We start from the raw sequence: 20,165 nt of genomic DNA on the forward strand, positions 1-20,165 counted from the left end.
AAATTAAATTACCATTAGTTATAACACCCAAACTGATAGTTGAATTAATATGTCAAAGGAGTTCTCATATGTTTCCTTTAAATGCTTCATGCTTTTATTTAAAAAATAGAAAATACATCTCAAGGTATTCAAACAAAGTATAATCGATGGTGTACAAAGCCTATTTTCCAAGCAACTACGACATAATAGTTAGTATTAAATATATTGATTTAATTTAAAAATAATTCTTATTCATTCTACCTTAAATCTGTGCTTAAAATGGTAAAAATGTATTTATAAACACGAAAATTTACTTTGAGTTATCTTATTTAAAATACTTGCCGCTAAAATGCCTACTCATTTTTTGTCATTGCATTTATGTACGAAACATAAATTCTCAATCAGAATTTATTCCGATTTAAGTCGCGATGCGCCGTTTTAACTATTACATCATTTGCAAAACATTCGGCTACAAAAATTTTAAAACTTGATTATACATTACGTGCAATACAAGATTTAACTATATGATAATAAAACTAGTCGTTTCGAACTTTAAATAGCCACTCTTTATGTGGTTTTTTACATTAGAAGTACTTACTGCTCCGAACTAAAAAAAAACAATAAAATATAATGAATAATTTAAAAATATAATAATTTTTGGAAACGCTCTTCAATATTTTGCATAAAAATCTTCAACTGATTCTTAAAGAGTAAACTCCACAATGAATAAAACTATGTATTATTTTAGCGCCTTCAACAAACATATTAAATACTACTAATGCTTATGATCAGTCGCGATGTTTTTTCTTATTATTTCTTCTTCTTATTTTAAGTTATTTAGCATTGTACAAAGAGGTTTCAACCTTATTATCAACATATCGTTTGTCTGCCGATGTGAGTTAAAAAAGGTATAATATTTTGTACATTTCTTGATTAAATTAATGAAGATTCAATTAGTCGGGCTTAATGCGGAGGCCGATTGGTACAATTAGCAAAGCAAACATGTACACAGATGGTTCTTAAGTTAATATTATTATGGAGACATTGCTTCATTATTGACAATCTGATCGACACGTCTTCTTCTGAAATTAACATTTCAACGTTAAGTTTTTTACAAAATTATTATTTACAAATGCATATTTTATTTTTTTCCAATTCACAAAAAAAATATATATTTTTAATTACCTTCGAAGGAACACACGCCGACAGATTACCTGATGATAGCACCGTCACTTATGGACAACAGCATAGTTATATTACAGTATGCGTAATTGGATTTTCAATCTTACTTACCATTATGAAGTATAATGTCAATTCAAATTTCGTGTCACCCTTAGGGTCGGATAAGCCATGATATAATCTATACTAATATATAAATCTACAGTGGTTTTTACAGATGTTCCGTTATAATTACTGAACCATGCATCCGAGCGAATACGGTTAGTCAAACTATAAAAGGTCATTAAACAAAATAAAAAAAACTTCAGAGGTGTTAAGGGACACCCGGATGGAACGAAGTTCCTTTCGATTAATTAGTGAAGGAATTGTAATTTTTTTTTAAAGTTATAATAATAAATTACGGCATTATGAAGAAGAAAAAAACAATACTATGAACTAAATTACTATTGTTGAAACGCTATCTCGAGAAACTGTACTCATTACGCGGACCAATCGGATACGAGCAATGTCACGCGATAAGCGCCTACACGTCAATTGGTCAGAATGACGGATCTAAAAAGTGTCGTGACAACTTTTCGTAAGAATTTTTTCCGTCTAGCCCCCTTTCACAACGCGCGATAAGGAACTTCGTTCCAATAAAAAATACAATCACAGTTAAAATGTGTCACAGTAATCACATATTTTAAATAAATCCAATGTGGCAATGTGGAATCGAAGTTACAAGTATCGCTCGAAGATCGCTCCGAGGTTATAACCTTATAATTATAATGAGCTTTTAAAATTTTAAAGTGTTAATTTTTAAATTACGTGCTCGAAGACATACAACATATCTAGAAGTGAAAGGCTATTTGGTTTAAGCGACATTTTTTAAACTTTACAGGAGAACCATTTAAAGTTTAAAATTTGGAAAAAACATTAAAACAAAAAACTTCCTCAGTTATTTGAACTTTAAACTTAATTATAGTTCAATCAAAAACATCGAGCTGTTGATACTACTTAATACCAAATATGACGCACCCTTAATTACTAAGATAAATGTCACATATTAAGCGAAATATCTCTTTCATCCCTCGATGTAATAAAATGTACGTCACTAAAGACACCGAATGCTAAGCAAGTTGTTTTTTGATAGTCCCATGTACGGAGATTTTAATTTTACCATCAATACCGCCATGAGCTATGGAGTACAAATCAAAAATAGTTTTAATTTCATAACGATGTTATGAAAGGCAGTACGTCCTTACATCTGCCCATAGTATAAACAGTTTTGTTTTGTATAAGTTTAAAAACACCTAATTCGAATTGTGAAATACCATTTATAGAGCAAGGATTTTTTATTCATAAAACTGTATTGGGAATTGTGGATGGTGGAAATTGTCGCGATGCCTCTACGAATCAGTTTTGAGAATTTAGCAGCATTAGCTACAATTTGAAACCCAAATAAAAATGATCGTCGCACAATCATCTTATTACAGCCAGTTATTATTTCAAATAACTCGGAAATATTCTCGTTTCCCGCATAAATCTGCAATATCCGCTTGGGAAATAATTTTATTTCCGGGACGTAGTGTTGTTCTCATTCAGTGTTGTACTAGCTTTCTGCGGCGTTTGTTACATTGTCAGTAGTGGGGAAAAACCTTTTATTATTTTTATAACTTGCATAATTCTCGTTTATCCGAAAAATCGATTAAAAAGTAGAGATAATTACCATACATTTGATTAGGCATTGATACTCTATTACAATAATACTTTATTGATCTCTATGGTATAGTTTTTAACCCATAGACACGGCCAACTGAGTTTATCGCCGGATCTTCTCAGTGGGTCCCGTTTCCGATCCGGTGGTAGATTCTGCAAAGTACTACCGATTTGAGCCCCATGGACTCACCTACACGTCAATGAGAAGCTGAAATAGCCTCTCAAGATAGTATAGGTAGGGAAAATAAAGGTATAGTTTACTTTTTTAATAGTTTGTAATATTTTATCCACAAGTAATAGTCGTAATCATTTGCGCACAATTTTCAACCACAACCGAGGCAAAACCGAGCCGCTTCCATTACTCCGCAAGGATTTTACTAATTATCCTGCGTATATTTTATCTATGACATAGATATCGCAGAGAGCCTGGAACATAATGGCACCTTTGTTCTTGTCATTTAGATTGACAGTTCCAGACTTATATTACATCGATGTTTTATATAAATCGTGAATCAATAACAATCATCATAATATCATAGTATCATCGTAATATATCCAATCGTAGTGACCTTAGTATACAACCATTTACGTTAGGGCTGTCATATACTTAGAATCTTTAAACTATTAACAAAAAAATTGCTATGTAACACTTTTACTGATAAATTAGAGTATGTAACAAATCATTGTGCTTTTTTTTTCTCCATCTGATACATCTTTAATGTTCCACAATTGAAAATAATTTCCCATTTTTTTGTAACGCACGTAATTTCTCAAATAAACTAACAAATTAATGGCGGTAGAGTCTTGTGAGCCCATCACTACCCCGCCTATTTTTGCCGCGAAGCAGTAATGCGTTACGGTTTGAAGGGTGGGGCAGCCGTTGTTCTATAGAATCGAACCATAGGGTTCATGTCTCAAGGTGGGTGGCGGCATTTACTTTGTTAAAGTCTATGGGCTCCGGTAACCACTTAACACCAGGTTCATTGTTCACCATGGTCGTGAGCTAGTTCATCTAAGTTTTCATTTTTTGTTTTCATTTTTCATTATTATTATTATTATTATTTTGTGATTGTATTTTTTTACTTGTTTTTTCGTTTATTGCAAATATTGTTACTTATTTAAAAAAAGAAGAAAATATTTGAGAAAAAAATAAAAAAAAAGCCCGCTGAGTTTGTTTCGCCGGTTCTTCTCAAGACTGGGGCTTTGTTTGGAACTGGTGGTAGAGTTAACATTGTTATTTATATTTTGACATTCAACAAGTGTGTTATACTGACATCTAAGTTGAAATAAATGATTTTGAATTTGAATTTGAATAAGGAATAAAACAAATACGCGCCAACTTTTTCATCTCGACGTATCACAGACCTTACTTTCGTAGCTGCTTTTCTCTATTGCGTGAAAGGCTAGTACTGTACCATAAACCACAACATGTTATATTCTGTAAACAAATCCGATACATTACGACCGAGGTCAATCGGATTCAATGAAAATTATTATTATAAATACAGATGACATTTTGCATTTAATGATATATTTAATTGACAAATAAATAAATAAACCTCGAAAATTATTTAAGTAGTTATCCCGCCTTATTACATAATTAGCCCACTTTTTCTGACCTCTGCATAAAGACAATGCCATAGTTCATGGCTTGTCAATTATAACAGTTACGTCATTCTCAAAATACAATCTGTCAGACAGACCTGCAATGGAAGATATTGACGGCCGATTTATAAGAATGATCTAGTTGAATACAAAATAATGTTTTGTGAGCTTTTCAATTTGTTTGTTGATTTACATAAAACAATTCTAATATAGAAATCATTGTGGCGGTAATATTTTTAAATTAGTATTAATAAAAAATATTTTTTTAATAAGGGGGAAAACTTATCAATGTAGCATCGCCTTTATTATATAGGAAATCAAGCAAACATGTAAGGAGCATTGCTGTATAAGGTGTAGGGAACAGCTGGCGTTGCTAACCTCGGCTGCGTTCGCCGCGATTTGACCCTGATCACGACGACCAAATCAATCTGCGCTCTGATTGACAGTTGATACATTTTTTTTTAATAAATTTTACTGGCTTGGAAACAAAGTCCTTTAAGCCAAATCAGTATTTCTGTTTTTCATCACTACATTTCACATTATATATAACAGTTGATACATTGAATACTCGTCCACAGATTAACTATAGACATAGACGCACCCCACAGCTTGCATCAACAAAAACTAGGTAATATACGCGATGACGTAACGATCAATTTAAAATCACTAGCTACTTATTGAAACGATTCATTAAGTGGACTAATGCTTTTTTTATGACCGTGTTACAATTAAATTAGCTCTAATGAAGAATGCTATTCGGATCTCATTTTTAGATGACAACGTGTTTGTTTCAACCAACTCAATGGGGTTTTCAGTATGATTCTAACAGTACAGTCGGTCCTTAAATGCAATTGAGACACATTAATGTCTCAAAGTAGCGGTTTTCATGATGGGTCACATCTCAGTTGTTGTTGGGTTAAATACAGAAAGAATTGCAATAGGAAATAGAATTGTAATAGCAACACGAACCACGACACGACAAATCTCAAAAAAAATTTGGTATTTCAATAAAAAAATCGAATCTTATTCTTATCTATTATTCAAATTCAAATTCAAATTCAAAATCATTTATTTCAACTTAGATGTCAGTATGACACACTTGTTGAATGTCAAAATACAAATAACAATGTTAACTCTACCACCGGTTCCAAAAAAAGCCACAGTCCTGAGAAGAACCGGCGAAACAAACTCAGCGGGCTTTTTTTTCTTTTTGTTTTTTCTCAAATATTTTCTTTTTTTTTAATAAATAGAAATATTCACAATAAAAGAAAAAACAAGTCTAAAAAAATAATAATAATAATGAAAAATGAAAAGGCCAGGAGCGAGCGCCTCATTCCCACGTAGTGCCATCTAGTAAATAATCCTTAACTTTATAATATCTTTATCTTCGATATCGTTATCTTCGTTATCTTCGATACTGGTGGTAGGCCCTCTTGTGAGTCCGCGTGGGTAGATACCACCACTCTGCCTATTTCTGCCGTGAAGCAGTAATACGTTTTGGTTGAAAGGGTGGGGCAGCCGTCGTAACTATACTTGAGACCTTAGAACTCATATCTCAAGGTAGGTGGCGCATTTACGTTGTAGATGTCTATGGGCTTCAGTAACCACTTAACACCAGGTGGGCTGTGAGCTCGTCCACCCATCTAAACAATAAAATTTTTGTATATATAGTTAGTATAGTAATTTATTTACTACTTATAATAAACTCGGGTTGAAAAATAACATCCTTTTATGAAAAATAACATTTTTTCTAATCATGGATATAAAATAAAACATACAATACTTGTGTATGGCCACTAAAATTCAACAGCATGAAAACGCCAATCATAGAAACTTCATTTCCTTATCAGATTTACGACACGTGCCACAAGCACTAGCGTATAACGCACGTGCCTGATAGCGATTTAATACGGAATAAAAAATAATGTAAATAGTAATACCGTTGCTAATCAATCATGAGAAAGAATACTTATTAGGTCGGTTTTCATGAAAATCTACATTTTAAAATTACATAAATTTCACAATGAAATTTTCGTAGGTACTCTTGTTATTTGTAAAGCCTGTCAATAATTCAATACCAAATAATTCAAATCTAAAGGTGAAAGGCTATTTGATTTAAGTGATATTTCTCTTAATACACTACATTTATCTTTGTAATGTAATTATGAACGAAATTCGGTGCGTTTTATTTGGTATTAGCATCAACAATTTCAGGTTTTTAATTGAAATTAAGTTTACTCAATGGAGTAACCATATATATGGAGTAACCATATATAAAAAAACTTCAACTACATTAATGAAAATAGGTGAAGTTTTTTGTTGCTATAATATTTTTTTGAAATTTAATCTTTAAATGGCTCTTCTATAATGTAATAAAAATGTCGCTTAAGCCGAAAATACTTTCACCTCTCGAAATGATGTTAATTCAGCAATCAAAGTAAACGAAATAAAAACGTGACACGTATTAGGAAAATCTACAGATTAGCGAAATTCGATATAAAAGTATCTTCTAACATTTAAAAAGAATTATTTTCATTTTAACTTCGCATGCAAAGTATTACCGTGAAGGTTTATTATCAAAGTGAAATTGAAGTCGGCCATAAGATTTATTCACATTCGACTCGCTTGTAATGCCGAATGGTAATGAGACTATTCCGAACAAATTGTCACATAAAACTGTATTTACTTGATACTAAACGATTACAACCTTTCTAAACGATTTACGTTCGCGTTTAGAATATTATTTAATGGTCTGCCGTCTATTTCGTAAGTCAATCCTTCGTTTCCGTGCTACGGTTGTACATAGGAAAAGTGAAAATGTGCAATTTATTAATTAATACAAATACAATTAATTATAGAACGAAATGAAATTACAATGTGTACATTAATGGGTTTACTGTGGGCTATTTGCAAAAACGAAGAAACCACTTAATTTTAGATAAATTATAGGTGGTAGTTGTCGAACTGTAGGCAAATACATTAATACCTTATTAGTTTTAGGCAAACGTGACGTCCGCAGTTCGGTGTTGCAAGGTACGCGCAAAAAATTAACAAAATCAATGTAAAACTAAATCGTAGATAAAAAATAGGGAATATGAAACGTTAACGCAAAAATAAAATAGTAACTCTAAATCAATATTAAATTATACTTTATTCTCGTACAGTTATTCTAAAAGTGTTATCCTAATATGTCCATGCCGATTTAAAATAAGGAGCATCCTTGATGGAGTTGTTCACACTTATCGGACAGTGCGGGCAGGTATAGGTAGGTAGAAAAGTTTGTAGTTCAATGTTCAACCCACGCGGTCGCCCGCTGACGTCATTCCATAAGCCGGCCTTCGACTGTTTGCCTGAATCATTGAATGTTTGAAACACTGGCCGTACGTAATTGAAAATTCTAAACATATCCACAATTTTGTATTTAGACAATTATTGTATGGGAAGCTATATTCGAAATTTTGTAAGGACAGAATTGATCGCAGACAATGACACAAATATTCAAAACTGTGCCCTATACACTGACTTTCACTAGCTCTGTGGTTGGCGTGGTCAATAAAATAGGACATTTTATTTTCAGTCATAATAATAGTAAATTTCATCAAATGTAACATTAACATGTTTACAGTTATTATTGACATCAACGGTGTGTTACAAAGTAAAGATGTATGTTTGCAGTTTGTAGGAAACTTTCTATAGAGCACCTGTTTTTACACTCAAATGCAATATTTCGTAGACTATCACGAAATTTCGAAGAGTTGAGCGAAAATCGATTTTAAATTTTTATCGTTTTTAGTTTTGGTGATTTTTTTTGGCACTTGCCGATAATTCGGATATACAGCGACAGATTTCTAAACTCGATACTTCGCTATTACACATTACATTACGCGCTAGTATGTAGTACCACGAAACACTAAGCTAAGCTAAGTTAAAAAAAATAAGCTTAATATCTAAATAAATAAAAATGTCTCACGATTTTCTCTCGATGTTTCGAAACAACTTCTTTAAAACAATTAACTCTACGATTCTACTGGTGATAAGTCTCACTGAATATTTAAAATTACGCATAATTACTGACGGTAGGCTGAAAAGTAGCCACGCATGGGTAGGTAATTTCCAAGACATTCTTGTTATGAATGTCGGGTTGAAAATACAAACGCAATATTACCAAAACATTAACAATACTTCCTCGAAAATATACTACTACCTATAAACAGCTATACTATACTATACTAACCTACTATAAACATATGGAATTGCCAATAGATACACTGGAAAATATCATTTCGTGACAATTTACGATCACCTTTTCAATGCTATCGCAACCTGCAGCTTTCACAAGACCGGGCATGTTGGATCTCCATTTACGTCTATAGCCCATGGAAAGCGCAATTTCCCCTTGAGATATGCTTATTAAACCTTAACCTACAGCGCCGCTGAATATCAAGGGTTATCGAAGATTAATTAACACTTTAAGTAATTTAAGCCACAAAACACTATTTTAAGCAATTTTTTTTAAACAAGTAACGTCAGCTGTCAAACATAAAATACACTAAATATTTTAGGCTGTCAGGATAAGCTAGTTAATGGATTTTTATTGAACTACTTTTGCAAGGCATTTCATGATTGTCTAAAGGTTTCGGTGACGTTCCAATAGTCTTCTGAAAAATCTGGGGCCTTAACTGACTTTCCTATATATCAATGAACATTTTTGGTCTAACAAAAAACACACCGTATGTAGCTGTTGCTGTTTGGAGCATACATGTATTTGTTGAAACTGGTCCTTAAATAAAACATTGATTGCTTCTGAGTCTGAGTACCTCTTAGTTTCTAACTATAAATATTAATTACCCGTAGTTATAGGCGGTACAGTTTTAAGTAAGCCTCGCGTGTAGGTGAACTGCTTCATTTGCAATGTCGGTGTTGCCACACAAGGAGCTTTGCAGGCAAAAGGTCCGTATGTCGATCAAATGGCAAATAACGGACCATAAAATCAATTTCTTTTTATCATATTACTCTTGAAAGTGTCAGGAATCCACAATCTATCTGTCACAATCGGAAGCAATATTCTTTGTGTTTTTTTTACTAAATTTATGAAGTGTAAAATAATAAAAAAAAATCTATTCTCAACACTCAATTCGACATAACCGTCTTAAAACAAAACACGCCTAGATCGAAACGTTAAAGTTCGTAGACCTTTCAGAATAAGATACATTCGTACGTTCAGAGCGATCCGTGCATAGTAGTGTAGTTCAACATAGATATTAAACTCCAGTCACGACATTCTGTTATTATGTATAGTTCGGATGTCGGAAACACGCGAACGGTAAACTAGTGTGATGGATTTTGCTCAGTTTTCTCATGAGGGATTCGACGAATGTAGAGTGAAAAAGAAATAGACATGTTTTTTTCCTGAAATCAAATGTAGTGCGTGAGGTGCGTGAAAATACGCTTAGAAATGAAAGTTATTTCAATTAACGATAATTAATTCCATATTTTTTTATTTTTTTATTGCATAGATTGGTGGACGAGCTCACAGCCCACCTGGTGTTAAGTGGTTAGTGGAGCCCATAGACATCTACAACGTAAATGCGCCACCCATCTTGAGATATAAGTTCTAAGATCTCAGTATAGTTACAGCGGCTGCCCCACCCTTCAAACCGAAACGCATTACTGCTTCACGGCAGAAATAGGCAGGGTGGTGGTACCTACCCGCGCGGACTCACAAGAGGGCCTACCACCAGTAAAGGTTCAATTCTAATAAATATCCTTTGTCTTCACTTTAATTACAGCTCAATTGGTTTTGTAAACGTTATGTAAATACACGCATAAAGAGGCGTGTATACGAAACTATCAAAACTAAAGTTTAATTCTGATGCTAAACTTTTTCCATTTGAAGTTTCGTTTCAATAAGAACACGAAAGCTGATTGCGATTGCGATTCGCAACTTTTGCTAAAAGCTCCGAAGCAAGCGACATAAGTTTTACAATTTGCTCTATATTTGAGATACGGAAGCAAAAATAAAATGATATATGACTAAGATTTACAAATTTACGGACATTGGATTTCATTCAAAGAAGAAGTCACATTTTTCCGGCAAAAACAAGTTTCCTATATATTGTTTTGATTGTTGTTCAACGATAAGATATTGTTTTGACTAGAATCATAAAATTTCCAGAGTAAGCGCTGAGTCTCCAATATAAAGAGGCGGCAAGTGGAGAATTCTTTTTGCTCCTACCTATTCGTTGGTAGCTTAAGGGGCTATTCTAGCTAGACTGTGACTGGTAGGTGAGCTCACGGGGCTCAACCTGAGATAATGCTGGTCCTAGCAAGAGCAGTGCTTCGCAAAATTTACCGCTGGATCGGAATTCCGACCCACTGAGAAGATCCGTCGAGAAACTCAGTTGGTAAAGTGGACAGAAATTCAGAACGAAACCGTCGACTTGTTCTGTTGCTCTGAGGGTTGCTTTTACAAATGTAAACTATTGTGAAATAATTATGTTTTAAAAGACATTATTGACTTTGTTACAATAAACCCACTCAGTGGGCTGTGTCTATGGGTCACTCGTCGAGCAAGCGACGGGTTCGACGAGAACAATGACTGGGGAAAAGGCTTCGAAACAGTCACTAAACAAAACAAATACGATGAAATAGAAGTAGTCTGTATGCGAACATGTAAGTAAATAAATAAATAAATGCACATTACAACTTGGATGCAACTAGCTTACCATGAGGCATAAGGTACAAAACACACCATCGTATTTGGGTTCGATTCACGATATTCATACAACGAAATTCGAGAAACATTTTATAGGTTTATTGAACATTTCGTACTTTAAACATTTCGCGATAAAACTAGGAGTGCATCAATAAAATTGAAAACCGCGTCGTTGAAAAGAACGTTGAACGAAACGAAAGAACGAAATAAGAAAAACGTTGTAAAATGCAGTCCGTATCAGCCACGTTGCGTGCATCGCTCAAATATAACCCCCTGTAACCCATGTAAGCTGTCAAGGACGGAATAATCAAGCATGCAACCTCTGACATGAATTCTATCGAATACGTACCTACATCGATACGTGCAAACTCCTTTTTTTATGATTGAAGTATTACTGGTGGCTCGGAGGCCTTTCCAGTTTCACTAGCACAGGTGGGCGAGCAAAGGCTCAGCCAGGAGGGGTGGGATTTGCTAACAGCTGCCCGAGCACCTCCGAAGGAAACATAACAACTCAAGAGCAACTGCTTCGCGAATGAATCTAGTACCGAATCGGAATCGCGACCCGCTAAGCAGATCCGGCGAAAAACTCAGCGAGCTGATGCATGGGTTAGGTTGCACGTCGACCTCTTTGTCGAGTTCGACGAGTACGGTTACGGGGTTCCTCAGCCTGCTCCTAGTGTTAGAGCTGAAGGTATCTAATGCAAGGGTTATTGGATCTGATGGATCCGTAAGGACGTGTCTAGGGCGACGACGGTGACTTGCTCCTGCATGATCAGGATTCGGGGAGTAGCCAGAGGCGGCAACGATAAGGCGATTATCATGACAGTACAAACTCCTACGAATGATTTAGATTGAATAAAAAAGTGACTAAATCCTTACTGTTTCTGTAAAATACAAAACCGCTTCGAAGCGAAGTAGTAAATTAAAATAATTTTGATAATTGAAATAAATGAATAAAAAACTCAGCCAATACGAATGATGATACATAAATAAGCATTTAAGAATATAGTAGTTGCTAGTTGTATAGTAATTAATTAACATTCCCTCTGTATTTTGTACCGTATGTTCCATGGGGAGTGCTCTGAGGAATTGTTCGAGATGATACCGGCATCTCGTTTTTACCATCGCACCGCCCGCCACCGGAGTAGAGTTCATCCATACTACCTGGAGCCACTGCGGTCATCCACAGTGCGTTTCCAGAGGTCTTTTTTGCCACGTACCATCCGGCTATGGAATGAGCTCCCCTCCACGGTGTTTCCCGAGCGCTATGACATGTCCTTCTTCAAACGAGGCTTGTGGAGAGTATTAAACGGTTGGCAGCGGCTTGGCTCTGCCCCTGGCATTGCTGAAGTCCATGGGCGACGGTAACCACTCACCATCAGGTGGGCCGTATGCTCGTCTGCCTACAAGGGCAATAAAAAATAAAAATATAAAAATATTGATTGAACCAAAAATAGACAATCTTGAAGTTAATTTGTTTCCAAATTATAATTTATGACTATTAATTATTGAGTTCGATTTATATATTGAGCATAATGACAGGTTGTTACAAAATAGACATATTTTATTAAGATTTACATCCACCGTATGAGTAACGGTGTGTTTACGAGAATTGTTAATTTTAAAGCTAAATAGTATTCGTTCGCAAAAAGGTGAATTAAAACCAACAAGCAACAGATAGACTATGATTTTTTACTCTTGAATATTTCTTTTGGGAAACTTGATTGCCCTCAACTACAAGAGGCACCACAAATTGCTTTTCAAAAACTCGATTCATAAATGGTAAGGTTTTTATCCGTTCCGCATCCGTTTCCGGTCGTAAAAACGTCGCTTTCACAATGTTTTCGTGTAGTTTTATTGCGAGACCTTGCCGGAAGATCGCTGAACTTGAAATCGCGAGGTCGACTGGAAACGATAAACTACAAATTGAACATTATACAAATGAACTTGCCCCACGCGAAAGCAATTTAAAAAAAAAAATACCTCAACTTAAATTTTTAGTTATATCCCTATAATTTCGCTAAAGTAATAGGTAAGCACACGTATTCTGTCAAACTAATATTATTTAGCTCGAGATACCAGGACCACAGGACGTCACGTATTTTCTGAGTAACGAAATGTGGCCAATTGAATAGTGTTAGTATGTACTAGGACCGCATGCCTATCTGATAGCTCGCTCAGCAAATTTCTAGGTATCAATCAGGTAATCAAGGTACATAAAAACATTACTTACCTCACGTAAATTCTCCAAGCTCATTTTTGCGTATATTTTAGACAATATCGTTAAAAAGAAGTCGTTATCGTTAACGAGATGTTGTTAAATTCATTGAAGTGATTGTATGTTAGGGGCATAAACAAAAAATGTTACTCCTTAATCTATATTTGCAGAAGTAATTATAGATGATATTAAAAAGGTCTTTATGCTTGGTTTCAGGAACCAAGAAGATGGAGTACAAGACCAGGCAGTGGCACGAGAAGTGCTTCTGCTGCGTTGTCTGCAAGAACCCGATCGGCACGAAGAGCTTCATCCCGCGCGAGCAGGAGATCTACTGCGCCGGCTGCTACGAGGACAAGTTCGCCACCCGCTGCGTCAAGTGTAACAAGGTACCTACACAGTACATTAACTTCTTTTCTCCTCCTTGGGTCGTTTCCGCACTGCTGAGGGTCGTGACCATTGTACTTCGACATGATTTTACTCCTTGTAATGTCCCGCCAGCGCCTCCGACCATTGGCCGCTTTAACTAACTAACTTATTTTATCTATTTGATTCTAACTTCTTTTATCTATTCGATTTTATTAAAAAAACAGTCATTATGTAGGTATCTAGAAGCGCCAACCCTCCTATACAAAATTGAAGTTTAAAATATATGGAACACACAAATATTGCTTGTTTTACTACTGACAAGAGACGGACAAGAGAGCGCCTACGAATTTTAGTTTTTTTTCCTACCTATTCTAGTAATCTTGAGGGGTTATACTAGATTCATAGAAGTAGTAGGTGAGCTCACGGGGCTGAAACCTGACGACGTTGCTAAAACTAGCCCTAGCAAGAGCAGTGCTTAGCAGAATCTACCACCGGATCAGAAACGCGACCCACTGAGAAGATCAAGCGTGAAACTCGGTGGGCTTGTCTGTGGGTTACTTTGCTCGTCGAACTCTTCGTCGCAAGCGACGGGTTCGGCGAGGACGGTGACCGGTGCTTGTGGTACCTAAAAGCACCGTTAGTCGATCGGAAGGATCTATAATGACGTGTGTAGAGCGTTGTCGACTCTTTACCATTCGGTTCGCAGGATCGGGAGGATTTTAGTAAAGAGGTTTCCTAATATGCGAATTCTTACTCCGGTCATCGGTACATCCGGTCATAAATTAACCCCCAGATACAGCCCACTGAGTTTCTCGCCGGATTTTCTCATTGGGTCGCGTTTCCGATCCGGTGGTAGATTCTACGAAGCACGGCTCTTGCTAGGGTTCGTATTAGCAACGTCGTCAGGGTTACTAGTTAAGGTTACGCTAATATAACCTCTCAGGGCTCTCAGCTAGGCAGGAAAAAAAACCTACCGCCCATGACGAGACATCATAGGGGCACCATAACTTTATTTATGCGTTTAGAGTACCTAGAGAGTGTAACTCTGATTTTAATTTCCAGATAATCACACAAGGCGGCGTGACGTACAAGAACGAGCCGTGGCACCGCGAGTGCTTCACGTGCACGAACTGCAACACGTCGCTCGCCGGCCAGCGGTTCACTTCGCGCGACGAGAAGCCCTACTGCGCCGAGTGCTTCGGGGAACTGTTCGCCAAGCGCTGCACTTCTTGCACCAAGCCCATTACAGGTATGACGAACTGGCAATTAAAAAAAAAAAAAGATGTGTGGTGTCGTGGGACACCGGATAGGAACGAAGTTCCTTATTATAAAAATATTAATTTTAAGTTCTATTCGAGGTATAAAGAAAATAAAACTGGAGGTTGTTTGCATAGGAGTTATTTATTGTATTGCGCAAACGAACGCTCTGAGATCGCGGTCAATGAATAATATAAAAAATATGTTATTTTTTGTACGTTATTACAAAGTTAAGTCATACACTGTGTGCATTACTAATAAAAATCTTACGTTACGGACGTTTTTCCCGGTTAGGGTACCCCTCCGCATCGTCCCATAACTTCGTTCCAAAAACAACTAAATTAGAACGGTCCAAATGAAATGTGACGTTTCCAGGTATCGGCGGCACCCGCTTCATCTCGTTCGAAGACAGACACTGGCACAACGACTGCTTCATCTGCGCGCAGTGCAAGACCTCGCTCGTCGGCAAGGGCTTCATCACCGACGGACAGGACATCATCTGTCCCGAGTGCGCCAAGCAGAAGCTCATGTAAATACACCTGTCTCGCTTCAACGCTTCCGCTCTCGCATCGCTCCATCCCTCACACGCAATACAATTTATATATGACAAATGTTTTTGTGATGTGCAGCGAACATACCATACTACCGGTAGTCGCTAACGCCCGAGACTGGTGCGCGTTCAGAAAGCAGGACACCTCGAGCGAAAAGATTTACGACATCACTGACAAATTTAACTTTCGCAAGGGCAGGGCCAACGTTAGTACGGTGCCCAAATAACGATATTTTTTTTATTTAATAAAAATAAAAAATACACGAAAAATCACAAAAAAAGAATTAATTAAAGTGAATGCACAAAATTGATTTAATTTGCTTTTCTATTGAATTTATTATCTATATAATATATTTATATAGACTGTTATCACTCAGATATTGACACTAATAGTCGAATTTAATACGTATAATCTGTATTTATTTTATGTATGTATCGATGTGCTAACCGCCACGTTATTTCGCTTTGGCTGTTGTATTTAGTCCTAGATCTATATTGCGGCGCTGGATTCACACGATGCCTTAATAACATATCTAAGTCAATTTCGAAATTATTATGTTTTAATATAATTCGTACCACCTTAATAAATGTGAATGTTGTGCCTCTAAATCTTGCCTTCCTTTCTATCAATTCGAAAAACGAAGTGACAGAAAAGGACATTCGATTTTAACAACATTGTAATGTAAGAAGGCATCTTGGCTGGTGTTGCCAGATCTAAATTTTATTGTTCATCATTTATAATCGAACTTAGTAAGTGCTTGTCATATTGTAACATAGTGTGTAAGGAATATATTGACAAAGTATTAATATACTTGTTATATTTTAAGTATTTATTTATATACGGGAGTACGCACTTTTTATCCGAAGAGTCGCCGATGGCGTTGCTATGTCACATGTTATTTAAAAAATGAGATTTTAGATGTAATGTTGCCATATACGCCATCGGAAGGTCGCCATCTAACACAGTAATTGTAAGTGACATCTAGTTTTACTAATAAAATTAAAAAATTTAATATTTTTGTTCTCGAATAAGTAATAAACTTGTTACGATATAATTGAATGTTATCAATATTTTTACAATGTTAAATAATATTATTAGGGTGTAGAATCTTACAATAAGTGAGTAACATCTGTGTTAAAGAATATCACTAGCTGGATTGAGTCAACAACTAAAATGTTTGGGGAACACTTTATAAAGGTTACTTAATAAGGTTTTAAATTATTCGAAATGTTGAACTATTAATTTATAATGATAACTGCTTACATGTGTGATCTGATCTAATTAAATACTTGTATCTACCCATAGATTGTAAACTGTGAAACTGAAATAAATTATCAAAAATAAAACATTGTTTTTTATTTTTCACGTTCATTTACAGCAACCTCCCAATTTGCATTGCAATATAAATTAATATTTAAAAAGCTATTCTTAACCAAAAAGAATATAGTAACTATTCCATTGTATCCTTCATAAATACAAAACAGGCATTTTGTGCTTTTGCATTGAACTTAGTATCTAGAAGATAGTTAGGAAATAGCACAGGTCTGGCTAAGACCACTCTTACTTGACCATAGAGAGAAACATACAATTATGTGCGTATTGTATTATCTTCAGTTGCATAAAACATTTTTTAAAACATTAATAAATACTCACTTACTCTACAATAGGAATATGATTTTTTTTATTATCTTCAATAGGTTAAAACTATAATATTCATTGGTATCATTTAACATTGAATTTTCAAGGATACATCTTACTAAGAACAAGACGATAATTTCGAAATTTAATCACAAGCATACATTTCTCATTAAAAACACATTTTAGAACAAGTTCAGGTGCTTCTCGGCATTAGTAATATTTTTGGTCTGTCTAGACCTCGAATTCGTCTTCATATCAATCAGTTCCGAAGTACTTCTGTCCGAAATGATTTGGGGCCACAGGATGCAGCTCCGAAGTTAATATTTTCATTTTGGGTACGTGATCGACTACAGCTTGTACTGCTGCCGGTGTGCAGAATAAATTCGATAAAATGATTCTTTCTTCTTTGACTCCATGTTGCTTTAATACATTTACAGCCTGTAATTTAAAATTTGTTGAAATTTGAGGATTATATACATTTGATACAAAAAGTCATAATATGGCCTTGCATATGGATACAGGCCTGTTGCCACTTAGCCGTTTGACACCACTGTCAATACAGCATATAAACATCACTAGGCGAATATTGCTAACAACCATGGGACATAAAATTGAAGTTTCAGTTATCTTGTATAGTAAGTAGCTCTTAGATGCCGCAGACCATAAAGTATAATCGCTCCACAGCAGACACAATCAAAACAACCATGTACGTCCATGTGCACAATACTACCACCAGAAAAATAACTTTTATTACATTATTATAAAAAATACAATCACACCTATATATTATCTAATGTATAAATATACTGTAAATTCAACCATTAATAAGATTCCTACTGTACTGAATTGGATGTGCCTCTTGATTTGCAAACCAGGATTGTTACATCCTATTCCTGAATTTGAAAGGAGAAAACAAAGAAGGAATCCTATAAAGAAATTTGATACTTTAGCAATAAGTGTGCTTCAAATGCCCCTCTGGGGTAAATTTGTATAGGAATCAAAATGCCTTTTTCTTTTACAATTGTGCTGAAAGAATTTACTTATCTACAACAAAACTTAGTACTATTATACTCAAAAGCCACTATGAACTAGAAAATTATGCAAAAACAAGAACTTTCTAATTTCTTGGTGTTAAGTGGTTATTGGAACTCAGAGATGTTGCATTACACACTCTCGCACACATTCATCCTCAAACATGAGGTGTTAACCTCAGTTATATTGTACAGCTGTCTCATAGTTAAAATTTATATGCATCACTGTTTCACAGCGAAAACTCCAAGTTTACAATACTTTTCTTCTTCTCAGTCGGACACTCTTGTCAGGATGGTCGTGGTTGCGTTGATGCTGTATGTGACATTTTCTGTGTTACTCATCATTGCAACTCTCATGGGCTTAATAATGTAGTAGGTTCCCGTTACTTTCTACATTGCGGTACTATAACCTCAGTGACTATAGCATTCCAAGAGTGAATCAGTTCAGAACATATGGCTCTTTCGTTTCACTTTGGTACTGATGGATACCGCTGCCCTCCACCAGGTTCCAGGTTTTACGCCCCTGTGGCTTGCCTCTTCCCCTGGTTAGTCCGTGAGTACGTCTGTGAGTACAAGAGACGTGAGTATTCCCACCCCCAAAAGCTCAAGTTAAGTAAAGCTTAAAATACTCAAGTCACTAAATAAATTTAATAACCTGTTTAACTGTATTTCCTGTAGACATTATTGGGTACATGAGTAACACCTGTCGTCTTGCAATGTCTTCTGGAAACTTTGCATATACAACATGAGCTTCATGTGTGTCAGTATCACTTTCTACTAAGATTTTACCAATCCGGATGGATCTACAACAGTCTCTAAGGCCCTGAAACATAATTAATGATGTTGCAAAGTATTACAGCCTAAAATGGTAAAATTTGTAATATTCCAGAACTATGAAAAATTTAACTCAAATCCTCAAGCTAAAGTTCCATTGCAGTATTCAATTACTTAAGACATGATAACAGTAGGGTGAACAGCCACCCATCAAATATTTGGGACTGACGAATTATCGTTTGTCGTTAGTCCCAAATATTTACGAATTATCGTCAATGCCTAATATTTGATGGGTGGCTGTGAACATAAGATATAATAACAGTAGTGTAAGTAAGTGTAAGTAATTGAACACTGAATACTGCTTGCTTGGAGTTGTTAGGTTCCAAAACTTAGGTTATTCCATCATAATGGAAAAAAATGTACTGCAATATTAATTCACCTGTTCCATTGCTTCTCCTGAGCGCACAATAGACACACCACAGTTCCCAGCCCCATATTTAAGTCCTTTATATATTGCTCCAGTAGGAGTAACAACCTCGCACTCAGTATAAGGTAATTTGTTCAAACTCTCTTCTATTACCAGACGAATGAGACGATCCGCATAGAACTTGAAATCACTACGACTTGTGTTCCTGAAATTAAACAAAATGGAGAAATTATTTTAAGCAATAGCAAGACTGTTTATAGATTTTTCACGTTGGTTGATACATTGTGTGCGTAATAGCATGTATCTTATGTGTTTAATGGTAGAAAGGGCTCTTATTTTTGCTGGTCATTCAAAAAAAAAAAAAATTCTGCAACCTCAAAATACAGCAGATGGCATTTCTTTATTTAAATTCTGATATAATTTTTTTTTTTTATTCACGATTTTATAAACCATACCAAACCATATGATGGCCAGTTGAATGACACGAAACTTAACCTCACTCACTTGTCCCGTAGTATGGTTTGTAATTCTTTTATGTTATCATTAGATGGCAAAAGAGTCAGACTGTCCCCGAACTGTTCTTTAACATCATCTGCGTCCCACTGCCTGATGTCTTGATCAATTATTTCCATTTTAATCCAAAACAATTTGTTGTTTTATTTTAAACCACAACTAAATCATAAAAATGAAATGTATGACTAGCTGTCAATGTCAATTACTATACTGT

The 20,165-nt window shown here is 35.4% G+C and overlaps 2 protein-coding genes across 9 annotated transcripts in view; one reads left to right on the forward strand and one right to left on the reverse strand.

The window, feature by feature from the left end:
• Lmpt (four and a half LIM domains protein limpet) overlaps positions 1-16,914 on the forward strand; it is a 202,754-nt gene extending 185,840 nt beyond the window's left edge. For all 7 annotated transcript variants that reach the window (XM_028174743.2, XM_089736707.1, XM_089736706.1 and 4 more), the window contains 3 exons: positions 13,611-13,780; positions 14,823-15,009; positions 15,393-16,914. In XM_028174743.2, the coding sequence (XP_028030544.1) occupies positions 13,611-13,780; positions 14,823-15,009; positions 15,393-15,550 (515 nt within the window). In that variant the 3' untranslated portion in view covers positions 15,551-16,914. The remainder of the gene's footprint in view (positions 1-13,610; positions 13,781-14,822; positions 15,010-15,392) is intronic.
• kri (uracil phosphoribosyltransferase krishah) lies at positions 16,905-20,153 on the reverse strand. Of its 2 annotated transcripts, none has more exons than XM_028175505.2 (4): positions 19,943-20,153; positions 19,451-19,643; positions 18,893-19,060; positions 16,905-17,644 (listed from the first exon to the last, which is right to left on the reverse strand). In XM_028175505.2, exons 1-4 carry the CDS (start codon positions 20,068-20,070, stop codon positions 17,462-17,464), a joined length of 672 nt encoding a protein of 223 aa, XP_028031306.1. In that variant the 5' UTR covers positions 20,071-20,153; the 3' UTR covers positions 16,905-17,461. The 2 variants fall into 2 exon arrangements, with proteins under 2 accessions (XP_028031306.1, XP_089592835.1); XM_089736709.1 differs by having other exon boundaries at positions 19,894-20,032.
• Between the last annotated feature and the right edge of the window lie 12 nt (positions 20,154-20,165).

Source organism: Bombyx mandarina, chromosome 22, assembly GCF_030267445.1.
Source record: "Bombyx mandarina strain Sakado chromosome 22, ASM3026744v2".
NCBI classification, from domain to species: domain Eukaryota; kingdom Metazoa; phylum Arthropoda; class Insecta; order Lepidoptera; family Bombycidae; genus Bombyx; species Bombyx mandarina.